Here is a 12,955-nt window from a genome sequence, read left to right on the forward strand (position 1 = left end):
GGGTGCTGCAGGGTCCCAGAAGAATGCAGGATTTGTGTGTTTCGAGGTGGGGAAGGGTCATTTCTTATCTCAGGGTTGGGTTGTGCTGGGCAGGTAACCCTATAATGTTCACCTTCGTAGTGAAAAGGATATCTTGATCACTTGGTACTTTGTCTCTGCATCTATTGGACTGATGCAGAAGTAAAGGGCTTTATAGTCGAATGGCTATTGGAGAAACTGGAGATGGTATTTTCTGGCTAAAAATAGTTGGATTCAAATCTCTAAGGTCTAATAGTAGTGCTGCTTTGAATCTATCTCAGTCACGTTGTTTGCTCTACGCTTTCTTCCCTTACTGTAACGGATTAGTAGAAAGGCTGTCGAGTGGTCACAACCATATAAAATCATGTTTGTTGCCAAGAACCATAACATTCTAAATGTTAACATGAAATTTGCATTATGGTCACATTGTTCCTAATACATCGATTGTGTTAGGACAGATTGGCATTTTTCAGACAGGTGTCAGTAGAACTGGCTGTCTTTGCCCAAGCCTTGCTGACACGAGGAAGTTGCAATTTGACACAAGTGAAGTTTGCGAAGATAAAATCCTCTAAGGTAATTGTCTTTTCCTTATCATTGTCCTTGGCAATTACAACTGAGAAGTTTAATGTTTATAATTTGGTCAAGAACTTTGAGCTCACTTGCTGTGGAGATGGTGGAGAACATGTAAGTATGGCTTCAACTTAGGCACAAAAAATTCCTCTTTTTTTTTTCATGTATTTTTAATCAATCTATATCACTTACTTTAAAATAAAAAGAATTATCATTTTAGAAAGAAAAGAGTACACGCATGAATGGGGGGAGGGGCAAAGGGAGAGGGAGAGAGAATCTCGAGTAGACTGTGTGCTGAGCTCGGAGCCCAGTGTGGGGCTCAGTCTCGTGAGCCTGAGATCATGACCTGAGCCAAAACCAAGAGTTGTATGCTTAACTGATTGAACCACTCAGGTGCCCCTATATATGTGTATATATATGTTTTTTTTTAAATTTTATTTTTTCAGTGTTCCAAGATTCATTGTTTATGTACCACACCCAGTACTCCATGCAATACGTGCCCTCCTTAATACCCACCACTAAGCTCACCTAGCCCCTCACCCCTTACCCCTCCAAAACCCTCAGTTTGTTTCTCAGAGTCCACAGTCTCTCATGCCTTGTCTCCCCCTCCGATTTCCCCCAACTCCCTTCTCCTCTCCATCTCCCCATGTCCTCCATGTTATTTCTTATGCTCCACAAGTAAGTGAAACCATATGATAATTGACTCTCTCTGTTTGGCTTTTTCACTCAGCATAATCTCATCCAGTCCCGTCCATGTTGATACAAAAGTTGGGTATTCATCCTTTCTGATGGAGGCATAATACTCCGTAGTGTATATGGACCGTATCTTCTTTATGTATTCGTCCGTTGAAGGGCATCTTGGCTCTTTCCACAGTTTGGCGACCGTGGCCATTGCTGCTATGAACATTGGGGTGCAGATGACCCTTCTTTTCACTACATCTGTATCTTTGAGGTAAATACCTAGTACTGCAATTGCAGGGTCCTAGGGAAGCTCTATTTTTAATTTCTTAAGGAATCTCCACACTGTTTTCCAAAGTGGCCGCACCAACTTGCATTCCCACCAACAGTGTAAGAGGGTTCCCCTTTCTCCACAACTTCTCCAACACATGTTGTTTCCTGTCTTGCTAATTTTGGCCATTCTGCTGGTGTAAGGTGGTATCTAAATGTGGCTTTAATTTGAATCTCTCTGATGGCTAGTGATGATGAACATTTTTTTCATGTGTCTGTTAGCCATTTGTATGTCTTCTTTGGAGAAGTGTCTGTTCATGTCTTCTGCCCATTTTTTGACATGATTATCTGTTTTTTTGAGTGTTGAGTTTAAGGAGTTCTTTATAGATCTTGGATATCAGCCCTTTGTAGTGTCATTGCGAATATCTTCTCCCATTCCGTGGGTTGCCTCTTTGTTTTCTTGACTGTTTTCTTTGCTGTGCAGAAGCTAGCTTTTGATCTTGATGAAGTCCCAAAAGTTCATTTTCTCTTTTGTTTCCTTTGCCTTTGGAGACATGTCTTGAAAGAAGTTGCTGTGGCCGATGTCAAAGAGGTTACTGCCTATGTTCTCCTCTAGGATTTTGATAGATTCCTGCCTCATGTTGAGGTCTTTATCCCTTTCAAATTTATCTTTGTGTATGGTGTATGAGAATGGTCAAGTTTCATTCTTCTATACATAGCTGTCCGATCTTCCCAGCACTATTTATTGAAGAGACTTTTTTTCCACTGGATATTTTTCCCTGCTTTGTCAAAGATTATTTGACCATAGAGTTGCGGGTCCATATCTGGGCTCTCTACTCTGTTCCACTGGTCTGTGTGTCTGTTTTTGTGCCACTTATGTATATATATATATTTATCTTTTTAAAGATTTTTATTTTATTTAACAGAGGGAGAGAGATCACAAGTAGAGCAGCAGGCAGAGAGGGGTCAGGGGAGCAGGCTCCCTGCTGAGCAGAGGTCCTGATGCAGAGCTCGATCCCAGGACTCCAAGATCATGACCTGGGCTGAAGGCAGAGGCTTAACACACTGAGCCACCCAGGCACCCCTATGTATATTTTTTCTAAAAGGTATTTTGAAATCTTGTTTCTAACATGTGAACTTTTAAAAGAGGATTTGAATCTGTGTTAAAGAAATATGAAATAATTCATAAAATATTTCTAATATTTATGAATATATTCATTAAATGGATGAATGGTGAAATACAAACTGAAGTTGAGAATGGGTCAAATTAGAGAAAAACAAGCATTTTAACTCTGCTCTAACTTTTCTTGATTTAGGAGCCTAGAAATATGTTACCAAGAAATCTGACCTTGAGCTGTTTATTTCATCTTCATTTTCCTTCTTTGTAAATAATAACTACGTTAAGTGAGGTCCGTGCACCTTCATCTGGGGTCCTGTGTGTACCAAGTGCACATCATTCTCAGCCACTAGGACTCCTGGTTGTGGCCCACTGAGCCCTGGGAGGATTCACAGAAAGCTTCGTGGTGGTGTATGAAGGGAGAAATGGTAGGCTTTCCTTCTGTTTTTTTTGTAACATCTAAGGAAAAACTTGTTTCTTTCTCCTTTTTCTTTCTTCCCCTTCTTTTTCTTCTTCAGGGACTTCAGATATTAATGTTCTTTTTTTGGGGGGAGAACAGTTTGAAATCTAGGGTATATACCAAAAAGGAAAATTCTAGTTAATTAAAGAAAAATGTCATCTTTATATCTCTGGGATTGTGGTTTGTATTACCCAGAAATTGAACGTCAAGAATTTTCAGGTGCATTTCAGCTTTCTTTTTGATCATTTACTTTTGTTAGCCATTTACTTTTCTCTCTTATGAAATATATCCTTTATCTTTATATTTATTGGATTTTGGATTCTTTTTTAATATTTAGGATATTAGTCCTTTGCTTTTTATCTTTAAACTTCTAATATAACCTTTCCCCTTGGATTATTGTTTTTGATATTTTTGATACACAGATGTTTAAAATTTTTGTATCATAGGGGCACCTGGGTGGCTTAGTCAGTTGAGCTTGTAGCTCTTGGTTTTGGGTTAGGTCATGATCTCAGGGTCGTGAGATAGCCCCACATCGGGCTCTGTGCTGGGTGTGGAGCCTGCTTTAGATTCTGTCCCTTTCCTTGTGCCCCTCCCCACCCCCATCTCTCTAAAAATTTTTTTATATTATAAATCTGTTGATATTTTCCATTTGTGATTTATTGTTGTTGCTTTCACATTTGGAATGATGAGATAAATAGTGATCAATATAATTTTGCCAAATTTTTAAGATTAAAAAAAAATTTAATTCTTTGATTCACATGGTGTTTGTTTCGCAGCATAGTATAAAGGGAAATCTTCCCTGATCTTCTTTTAATACAGCTAACCAGTGTTTGTGAAGCTAGACAAAGAGAGACTGAATATTCCATGTGAATTTAATTCAAGATGGTACTCAACTATAGCATATTCTGGAGAACAGAGTAGTAAGTAGATTACCCACCTTGCTGAAAATAGGGCATATGAAGGAGAATTTTAAGATTGGAAAGATGGTTTAAAGTCTAAATGGAGACTGCCTTTAATGCCAGGTTAACAAATTAAAATTTGGAGGCAGTAAGAATTTTGAGTAGCTGAATAGGCTTGAAATGAACTTTTAGTTACTAGGACCTTTTTAGCCACAGTAATAAAACAACTCAAACTGATTTAACTTAAGCAAAGAAGATTTTTTTAGGAAGAAATGTTACAGGCTTGTGTAATTGAAAAATCAAGAGGTAGTATTAGCTTCAAATATCAGTTGATCCATGGATGTCAGTGGGTGGCTTCCCTGTCTCTTGACCTTGCTCTCCTCCATACTGGCCTTTTTATAGGTTCTTAGAGATGGCCTCTCATGTCTCCAGTTGTAAATCTTTTAGATACAAGTTTATTTATTTATTTTATTATTATTTTTAATATTTTATTTTATTCATTTGACAGAGATCACAAGCAGGCAGAGAGGCAGGCAGAGAGAGATGGGGAAGCAGGCTCCCTGCTGAGCAAAGAGCCCGATGCGAGGCTCGATCCCAGGACCCTGGGACCATGACCTGAGCCAAAGACAGAGGCTTAACCCACTGAGCCACCCAGGTGCCCCTAGATACAAGTGTAGAAGCAAAGAATGCCTCTTCCGTGAAATTCCCTTACAAATCCAGACATTTTCCTGACTGGACTCATTGGTTCCCTTTGGCCGAAAGGAAATCATGAAGATGATTGGCCAGAGGGGGTCCTAAGTCTTCTCCGAGTGAATTAATGTTGGCCCAGGAATTCAGGTGCTCTTGTTGGGTCTGGACCCAGGCCTGGGTCATGTGCTCTCCTCCTGGGGGCAGGAATAGAACCTTACTGAGGCTGTACCATCTGGATGTTGGGGAGCAGTGGTTTCCCAAAGCCGGCAGCATACTGGAGGAATAGTAGGTGTGTCAGTCAGCTTAGGCTACGTTATGCTGCAGTGACCAGCAGCACCGAAGTCTCTGTGGCTCACTAGAGGCGGCTATAACCAGATTCTTTCTCATTCACGCCAGGTATGCTGGGGCCTCCGACAGCTCTGAGAGATGCCGTCCATGTTCTAGCCCAGGGTGGCTGCCTTGGGACCAGGCTCTCGTCCGAGCTTTGGCCGGAGTCACAGAGCTGTCTCTCCATTTCTCAGTACTAACTGCGTAGTCTTGCTGTCATCATCCATTAGGTACAACAAGAATTCACTTTCTAAAGTGGTACGCACTCTTGTTTCTGTTAGGGCAGAAGCACCTCACTGATTAGTCAAGGGCCCTTCTTCCGTTTATACTTTTGAGTCTGCAGTTTAGACAGACTGTCTCTTTGTGAGTGTTTGGCATTCTTTCCTTTGCCTTGTAATTATTCGTGTTTGTTCTCAGCACCTTTTTGAAGTGGTTTTATGGAGCGTTGAAATCCCTTTTAAGTGTCCTTTAGTCCTCATGTTTATTTTGAATGATGACATTAAAATCCCAGCTTTTTGGTGGTGACATTCATGTGATTAATACGCCTTGGGCTCTCACCCCTGCAGGAAATTCCCAGGCAGCACTGGGGATGTGCTGTTAGCGATTTTTTATCGGAGCAGTGTTCCTTGAGGACTTTACTTACTCTTCTCAGGGTGTGGGAAGGGAGGGAGACTATTGCCAACACTATTCAACATAAACTTCTAATTTCAGCAGACTGTTAGAACTTCCCATGAGAAGATCGTCTGTGAAAGCAGAGCTGTTGGTCACTCTGTAAGCAGTCCTGCTTCCCTTACTTCATCTGGAAGGGGATGCCGTGTGGTCATGTTCAGAAAATAGCATTCTGCCCTGGGGCCCATCGATTATGTAAGGCCAGGACACCTGTGGTGGCTGATGCCACGTGGCTTGGAGCTCCGAGCCTCTCCCTTCCCCAGAACTAGTCTGGTGAACTGTCTGCCTTCAAGTTTTTTAAAATGCTACTGTCTTGTTTACTGTCCTCCTATGTGTCTTCTTTGCCAAAGAAAAAGAAAGCCAAAATAATCATCTCATTGATGTCGATAAAAGAAACTAATGAAACGGAATTGTTGGTGCATCTTTTTTTTTTTAATTTTTTAACTTTTTAATAAACATATAATGTATTATTAGCCTCAGGGGTACAGGTCTGTGAGTTGCCAGGTTTACACACTTCACAGCACTCACCATAGCACATACCTTCCCCAATGTCCATAACCCCACCACCCTCTCCCTACCCCCCTTCCCCTGGCCTCCTTCAGTTTGTTTTGTGAGATTAAGAGTCTCTTATGGTTTGTCTCCCTCCCGATCCCATCTTGTTTCATTTATTCTTTTCCTGCCCCCCAAGTCCCCCACATTGCATCTCCACTTCCTCATGTCAGGGAGATCATATGATAGTTGTCTTTCTCTGATTGACTTACTTTGCTAAGCATAATACCCTCTAGTTCCATCCACGTCGTCGCAAATGACAAGATTTCATTTCTTTTGATGGCTGCATAGTATTCCATTGTGTGTGTGTGTATACACACACACACATATATATGTGTATATATACACATATATATGTATACACACACACACACACCACATCTTCTTTATCCATTCATCTGTTGATGGATCTCTAGGTTCTTTCCATAGTTTGGCTATTGTGGACATTGCTGCTATAAACATTCGGGTGCACATGCCCCTTTGGATCACTACGTTTGTATCTTTAGGGGAAATACCCAGTAGTGCAATTGCTGGGTCATAGGGTAGCTCTATTTTCAACTTTCTGAGGAACCTCCATGCTGTTTTCCAGAGCGTTGCACCAGCTTGCATTCCCACCAACAGTGTAGGAGAGTCATTGGTGCTTTTAACTCTTAGGATTTTCAGCAGGCTCTGCCCTATCTAGGTTGTTTGGGGGAAGGGAGAGAAATATGTGCATGCATTTATCAAGTTGTTCATTTATTCCTACATTTGCCTTCCTTGGCCTGGGTGTTCTGTGGGGGGATGTAAAGGCTTAGTTTTAAGTTAGTTTAATATCACAACTTACCTTGTTGCCATGAATAGGCTTTAGGGGAGTCAGCCTCCCTGAAATTATCTGCAAAATCTGGAAGGGCATTTTCCTGGGGAGAGGATTCCAGAGCTTGGGTTAGGTTCTCAAAGAGATCTAAGGCTTCAAGCCGCAAGGAGCCTTCTCACATGCACAGAATGCCTTGTTGTGGACCTCTTTGTGGCTGATGTAGCTCCTGACGGGGGCTGTCACCCTGCGAAAGCAGGACCTTTTGAGTATTTCATGTGGCCGCTTAGACTGGAAGCAGGTAATGCAGGCCATTCCTAGCCTGGAAGAAGTGAGCAGAAGCGAAGGGGGAGCAGTGCAGGCTCCCTGGAGAGCACGGAAAGGACGAAGGGTTGACTTCGTTTTACTGAGGGTAAAACACACTCTTCCCAAATGCTCGTAGAGTCCCATAATCTTGGAAAAGAGCATTAGGGGCACAGCTTCTGGAGCCAGACTTGCCAGATTTAAGTCTCAGATCTGCCATTTAGTAGTTGTGTGTATTTCAGCAAATTATGTAATTTCTGTGTGTCTCAGATGTCCTCATGTATCAAACTGGGATAATACAGTATTTGCATCATCAGACTACTGTACGGATTAAGTGAGAGAATACAGAGTTCTAGGAGAGCATGTAGCACATTGTAGGTGCTTAATAAATGTTAGCTCCAATAGTGGAGACCAGAAGTTGTCCTTAGTCATGGACAGTTGGACTTGTGTGTGCATGTGTTGGATATTTCGTACCTGTCTCCCAAAAAGTCACCTGCTTTCAGCATTTGCACTTATGAGCTGTTCCAAGTAAATTTTTGGTTCATAAACGTCAAAGGATGAAAGAATATGGTCAGATATCCTTTTAGTAAAATAGAGTGGTCAGTGTTCTTGTCACAAAATGTTGCCTGATGAGGTTCTTGCCTTGAGGACTAACTGAATGCAAGTATGGTATTTCCTTTCCATCTTTGGAAATGTACTGTACAGGCTTTAATCCTGATTGTATCGAGGACGTTGTGGCTGAAGACCTCTGGTCCAAGATGTCGCCTTTGATCAGTTCGTCCAGCCTCATCAGGCTTCAGGGGGCGGCTGTCTGTCCTTCGCGTTCCTCTTCTGGTTCCTCTAATTCCTGGGAAATGTCTCCCTCTGTAGTTTTATTCTTTTTGTCATTATGGGTGGAAGATGAGAAATTATGAATTCTTCACTATATTCCATGAAGGTCAAAACAAAACAAAACAAAACAAAACTGCAAAGATGGGGTCTTCAGACTTTTTTTTTATACCTTCCTGAAAATGGTGTGGTACTTTGGGCCGTGCACCGAGGAAGCAGAGGATGAGGTAGTGGTGATCGATTTCACTCCCGCACCTGTCCGTGGGGATAGGAGAATACAGTCATGTTGGAATGTCACATGGGGAGAGCACACGGAGCCATGTGTACGCTGCGAGGCCAGCTGTGTAAAATGCATACGTAAACAGTATTGCAGCCAGTACGTTAATGGTTCTCCCCCCGCCACCGGGTGAGGCGATGTGTGATACCTAAATGTAGTCATCTAGATGTTTCTCAATGTCTGAAATCTGTAACTAGCACGTATGATTTTTTAAAGCAAAGAAATCGTTTTGTGATATTGAAGCAGAGATTCCTTTTTAGTCAGTGTCACGGAGATACTGTTTACATACTGTACCAGTCACCCACTTAAGGTCTCCCATTCCTGAGCTTTCGGAATATTCACGATGCCCTTCAGCCAGCACTCATCATCAGTTTGAGAACGTTGTCCTCACCCCAGGGGGAGGTGCTGTATGCATTTACCGTCTCTCCGTTTCTCCCCACACCCTCCAGCCCCCGGTGCCCACTGATCTGCCTTCTCCCTCTCCGGATTTGTCTGTTATGGACATTTAGACAAGCGGCCTCAGGCCACAGGCCGGCCCTTGTGGCTGGCTTCTCTCCGTGTAAGGTGGTCAAGGTAAAGCTAATCTGCTTGCACCTTGGGGACTCCTAGGAATCCTGCTAACCCTTACTTTTATCTCAGGGTGAAAATACATTGTTTTCTTTACTTCCAGACTTGGTTCCTTCAATTATGAACAACTTGTTGAATCCAGATGCCATTTTCTCGAACAATGAGATGAGCCTGTCGGATATTGAAGTCTATGGCTTTGATTATGACTATACCTTGGTGTTTTATTCCAAGCACCTGCACACGCTGATATTTAATGCTGCTCGGGACCTTCTCATCAATGAACACCGGGTAAGAGCTCAGGGATACTGTGGTCTTCCTCCTCCTTCCCTTAGACGTTGAAGAACAGCGTTGAGTGGACCTGGCCTTATGCCCGGGATACAGACGTCACTTAGTAAAGTGTTGTTAAATGGATGGGTAGATTTTGTTCCATTCCAGGTGACTCTATCTGGAAGATTTTGTTTAACTACTTTTTTTTGAGGTACGGTTGACCCACAAAAAGCTGTTTATACTTAATGCATATAAGTTGATGAGTTTGGGGATGTGCATATGCATGAAACCATGACCACCATCAAGGTCATAAACTGTCACCTCCCAGAGTTTCCTCCTGCCCCCTTCATTATTATTGCTATTTGTGTGTGTCAGGGAGTAAAGAACAGTTAACATAAGATCTACCCTCTCAGCAGATTTTGGTAATACAATATTGTTTGCTGTGGGTGCTGTGCTGTGTAATAGATCTCCAGAACTTGTTTATTTCACAGAACTGGAAATTTGTACTTGAAAATAGTTTTTTTTTTTTTAAGATTTTTTTTATTTATTTGAGAGAGTGAGAGAGCACACGAACATGAGCAGGGGGAGCGGCAAGGGGTTGGGCGGGGGAGGAGGGCAAGCAGACTCCCTGCTGGGGCTCAAGCCCAGGACTCTGGGATCATGACCTGATCCGAAGGCAGACGCTTAACCAACTGAGCCACCCAGGTGCCCCTGGAAGACAGTTTTTTTTTTTTTTTTAATCTTTAAATGTCTCTTTGACAAAAGACTCTCAAGTTAGGTGTTCGTGGAGGTGGGCTATAGACTTCGTGTTCTCATTTCTCCCTGAGCAGTGACGCAGTTTCTTTCAGAGCTGATGAACTTGGCAGTCCATTGAGTTCTAGTTAGAAGAAATCCCTCAAAGTCCTTCCTGACTTGACTTGTTCTTACGTATAGGACATTCGAACGTCTTCTGCTGCATAGTATTGTTAAGGGCTTATAGTAAGGAAGGAAAAAGGAAACATGCAGAACCCGACATGCTTTCCTGTAGTGAAGTTTGAGTTCACGTTTCAGGAGCCAGGATGAGACATCTTCAGGGGCCACCTGGATTAGTGCCCTTTGAGAACCCCACAGCACCCCGAGAAGTACAGCTCAGTTGTTTGTCTCAGACAGAGTGCGTTGACTGCAGGGGCACACTCCTGATTGGAGTTAGAACCGTGCTGTCCTCCTGCAGCTGTCACCACCAATCTCTTCTCTTGTCATTTCTTCCTTCATGCATTGCTTCAGCCTTCCCTAAGCCCCCCGCTGCTTGCCAGGTCCTGTCATAGAAGCAGGGAGCGTGAGGATGAGCACACAGGTCCCAACAGAGTCGTCCCCACAGGGACCCCAGTGGAGTCAGCCATGGAAGCAGAGGAATTATGTGACCACCTGCTGGAGGCCTCTCCCCGTATCTGCAGGAAGATCTAGGGCTGTGGAGAGGCTACTTGGAGCAAATTTCCCTGCCTGAGGGAACTGGGAAACAACGACAAAGGCAGTAGTTCAGCAGAGTCTGGAAGGAGTTTGTCTGCAAAGTTGTGTTGGGGGCGGGCAGACTGGTGGGTCTGAGAGAACTAACGTTGTATCCACTAGAGTAATGTTTTACACTACTGGGCTGCGTGTCATGTAGTCCAGCCTTTATGCCGTCGAAAACGTCTCTTCTCCCAGGCTGATAATTCGTAGTTTTTCAACCATTCTCGTTTGGCCTCCTTTCTGATCTTTTATCATCTTATTTACCCTTTTTGTGTGTGTGCTCTGGTTTATCCCTCTCATATGTGAGGCCCTGAACTGAAGATGTTACTGCAGTTGGGGCTTGACTGGTGTGGAATAGAGGGAGATCATCACCTCCCTGGTTTTGCATATCATACCTTTATTAATACTACCAAAGTTTCCATTAGTTTTGGATCCTTACCATTTGATGCAATGTATCAAATGATCCCCTCAGCTTTGGGTTATCAGTGGATTTAATAAGCAACTCAGTTTCTCCTCATTCAAAATGCAGAAATGGCATTTGCCAAAAATAACCTTCCCTTCTGTCACTAAGCCAGCAGCCAGCTTTCTTTATTATAGCCACTTTCCCACATGCAGACCCATGTAGTCACTGGGCATCCAGCTGCACCTCTCTGTTTGTTTGAGAGACTCTCCTCTCCTGTCGAACAGGCAGACACCCCCCTTCACTGCGGGAGTGACAGCAGAATAAGAACGAGGTGGTCCCACCTTTGTGACCCTGTCTGCCAGGCTGAAGCATTTCTCCACTACCACCCCACCAGGAGATGGAACCGAAGGGGTGTTACACTGGTGCTGGCATTCTAGTCCTCCATCATCTGTGGCATTTGCTGTGACTTTGATATCACTTATAAAATGAAGGTCATTTTATTAACAGCGCCGTCTGTTGATTTCCTGCCAGGTGCTGAGTGCACAGGTTCTAGAGCTTGACTGCTGGTGTTCAAATCCTGACTTTTCATCACTGACTGCTCAGGGAATCTTGAGAAACTGACCTCATTTCTCTGAGCCTCTGTTTCCTCTGCCGTGAAATGGGCACAGTGACTGTACTTTGCTTATAATGTCATTGTCATAATTAAATGAGTTAATATACATAAAGTGCCTGGCAGGGAGAAAACACTAAATGTTAGCCGTGACTAGCATTGTTTCTCTGTGATAACCCTACAAATAGTCTCTGTTTTACAGGTGAGGACACTGAGACTAATGGAAATGAGCTGGTAGTTCAAAGCCCACGAGATCAGTAGGAGGTAGAACCAGGATTTGAACTTAAATCTGTTTCCAAGGCATAAATGCTCTCTCCTTTATTCCTTGTTGTCCCTTGTGGGATTAATAACACCTTTCATTTATACCCTTTTTTTCATATGAAAATAGAATATTCATGAAGGTAAAAAATTTATGAAGATAAAAAATGTCTGAATTTTGGGGGAAAAGAGATGACATAGGTGGGGAAAAGAAGGTGCAATCATTATGATTAGAAAAGCTTCTGGATTTAAGATCACTGAAATTTCAGTCCCATTATGTCTGTTTGTTGCTTTGATAAAAGAGATCAGTCATAACACTAATTATATCAGGCATATTAATAGAGTCAATTATGCTTATGCAGATTTTTCTCTTGCTCTGATGAAACAAAATAATTCTTCCAAGAGGCATTTAATTTGGTGCCATTTTTCCTGCCAAAGTCTAAATGTACTTGTAGAGATGGGAAGACATCTGCTTTTAAGATGCACAGTAATAGAACAGCTTCCCAAAAAGCAAACGTAAAAGTTCGAGCCCCTTCTTAATTAGATTGTTTTTCTTCTTTTCTTTCCTTTCCTTTCCTTTTCTTTTCTTTCTTTTTTTTTTAAAGATTTTATTTATTTATTTGATAGAGATCACAAGTAGGCAGAGAGGCAGAGAGAGAGGGAGGAAGCTGGCTCCCTGCTGAGCAGAGAGCCCAATACAGGGCTTGATCCCAGGACCCCGAGATCATGACCTGAGCCGAAGGCAGAGACTTTAACCCACTGAGCCACCCAGGCGCCCCTTCCTTTACTTTTTTCCTTTCTTCCTTCCTCCCTCCCTCCCTCTCTTTCTTTCTTTCTTTCTTTCTTTAAGAAAAACAAGTTTTTACGAATAGAATAATATCGGGTAATGATTGTATCCACATTTCCCTTTCATGGGTCCA

At 42.6% G+C, this 12,955-nt stretch overlaps 1 protein-coding gene across 2 annotated transcripts in view; it reads left to right on the forward strand.

The window, feature by feature from the left end:
- LOC116862686 (5'-nucleotidase domain-containing protein 3) overlaps positions 1–12,955 on the forward strand; it is a 57,525-nt gene that overhangs the window by 12,631 nt on the left and 31,939 nt on the right. For both annotated transcript variants that reach the window (XM_032850048.1, XM_032850049.1), the window contains exon 2: positions 9,116–9,300. In XM_032850048.1, the coding sequence (XP_032705939.1) occupies positions 9,116–9,300 (185 nt within the window). The remainder of the gene's footprint in view (positions 1–9,115; positions 9,301–12,955) is intronic.

This window comes from Lontra canadensis, unplaced genomic scaffold (genome assembly GCF_010015895.1).
Source record: "Lontra canadensis isolate GAN:19392208 unplaced genomic scaffold, GSC_riverotter_1.0 scaffold300, whole genome shotgun sequence".
Taxonomy (NCBI): domain Eukaryota; kingdom Metazoa; phylum Chordata; class Mammalia; order Carnivora; family Mustelidae; genus Lontra; species Lontra canadensis.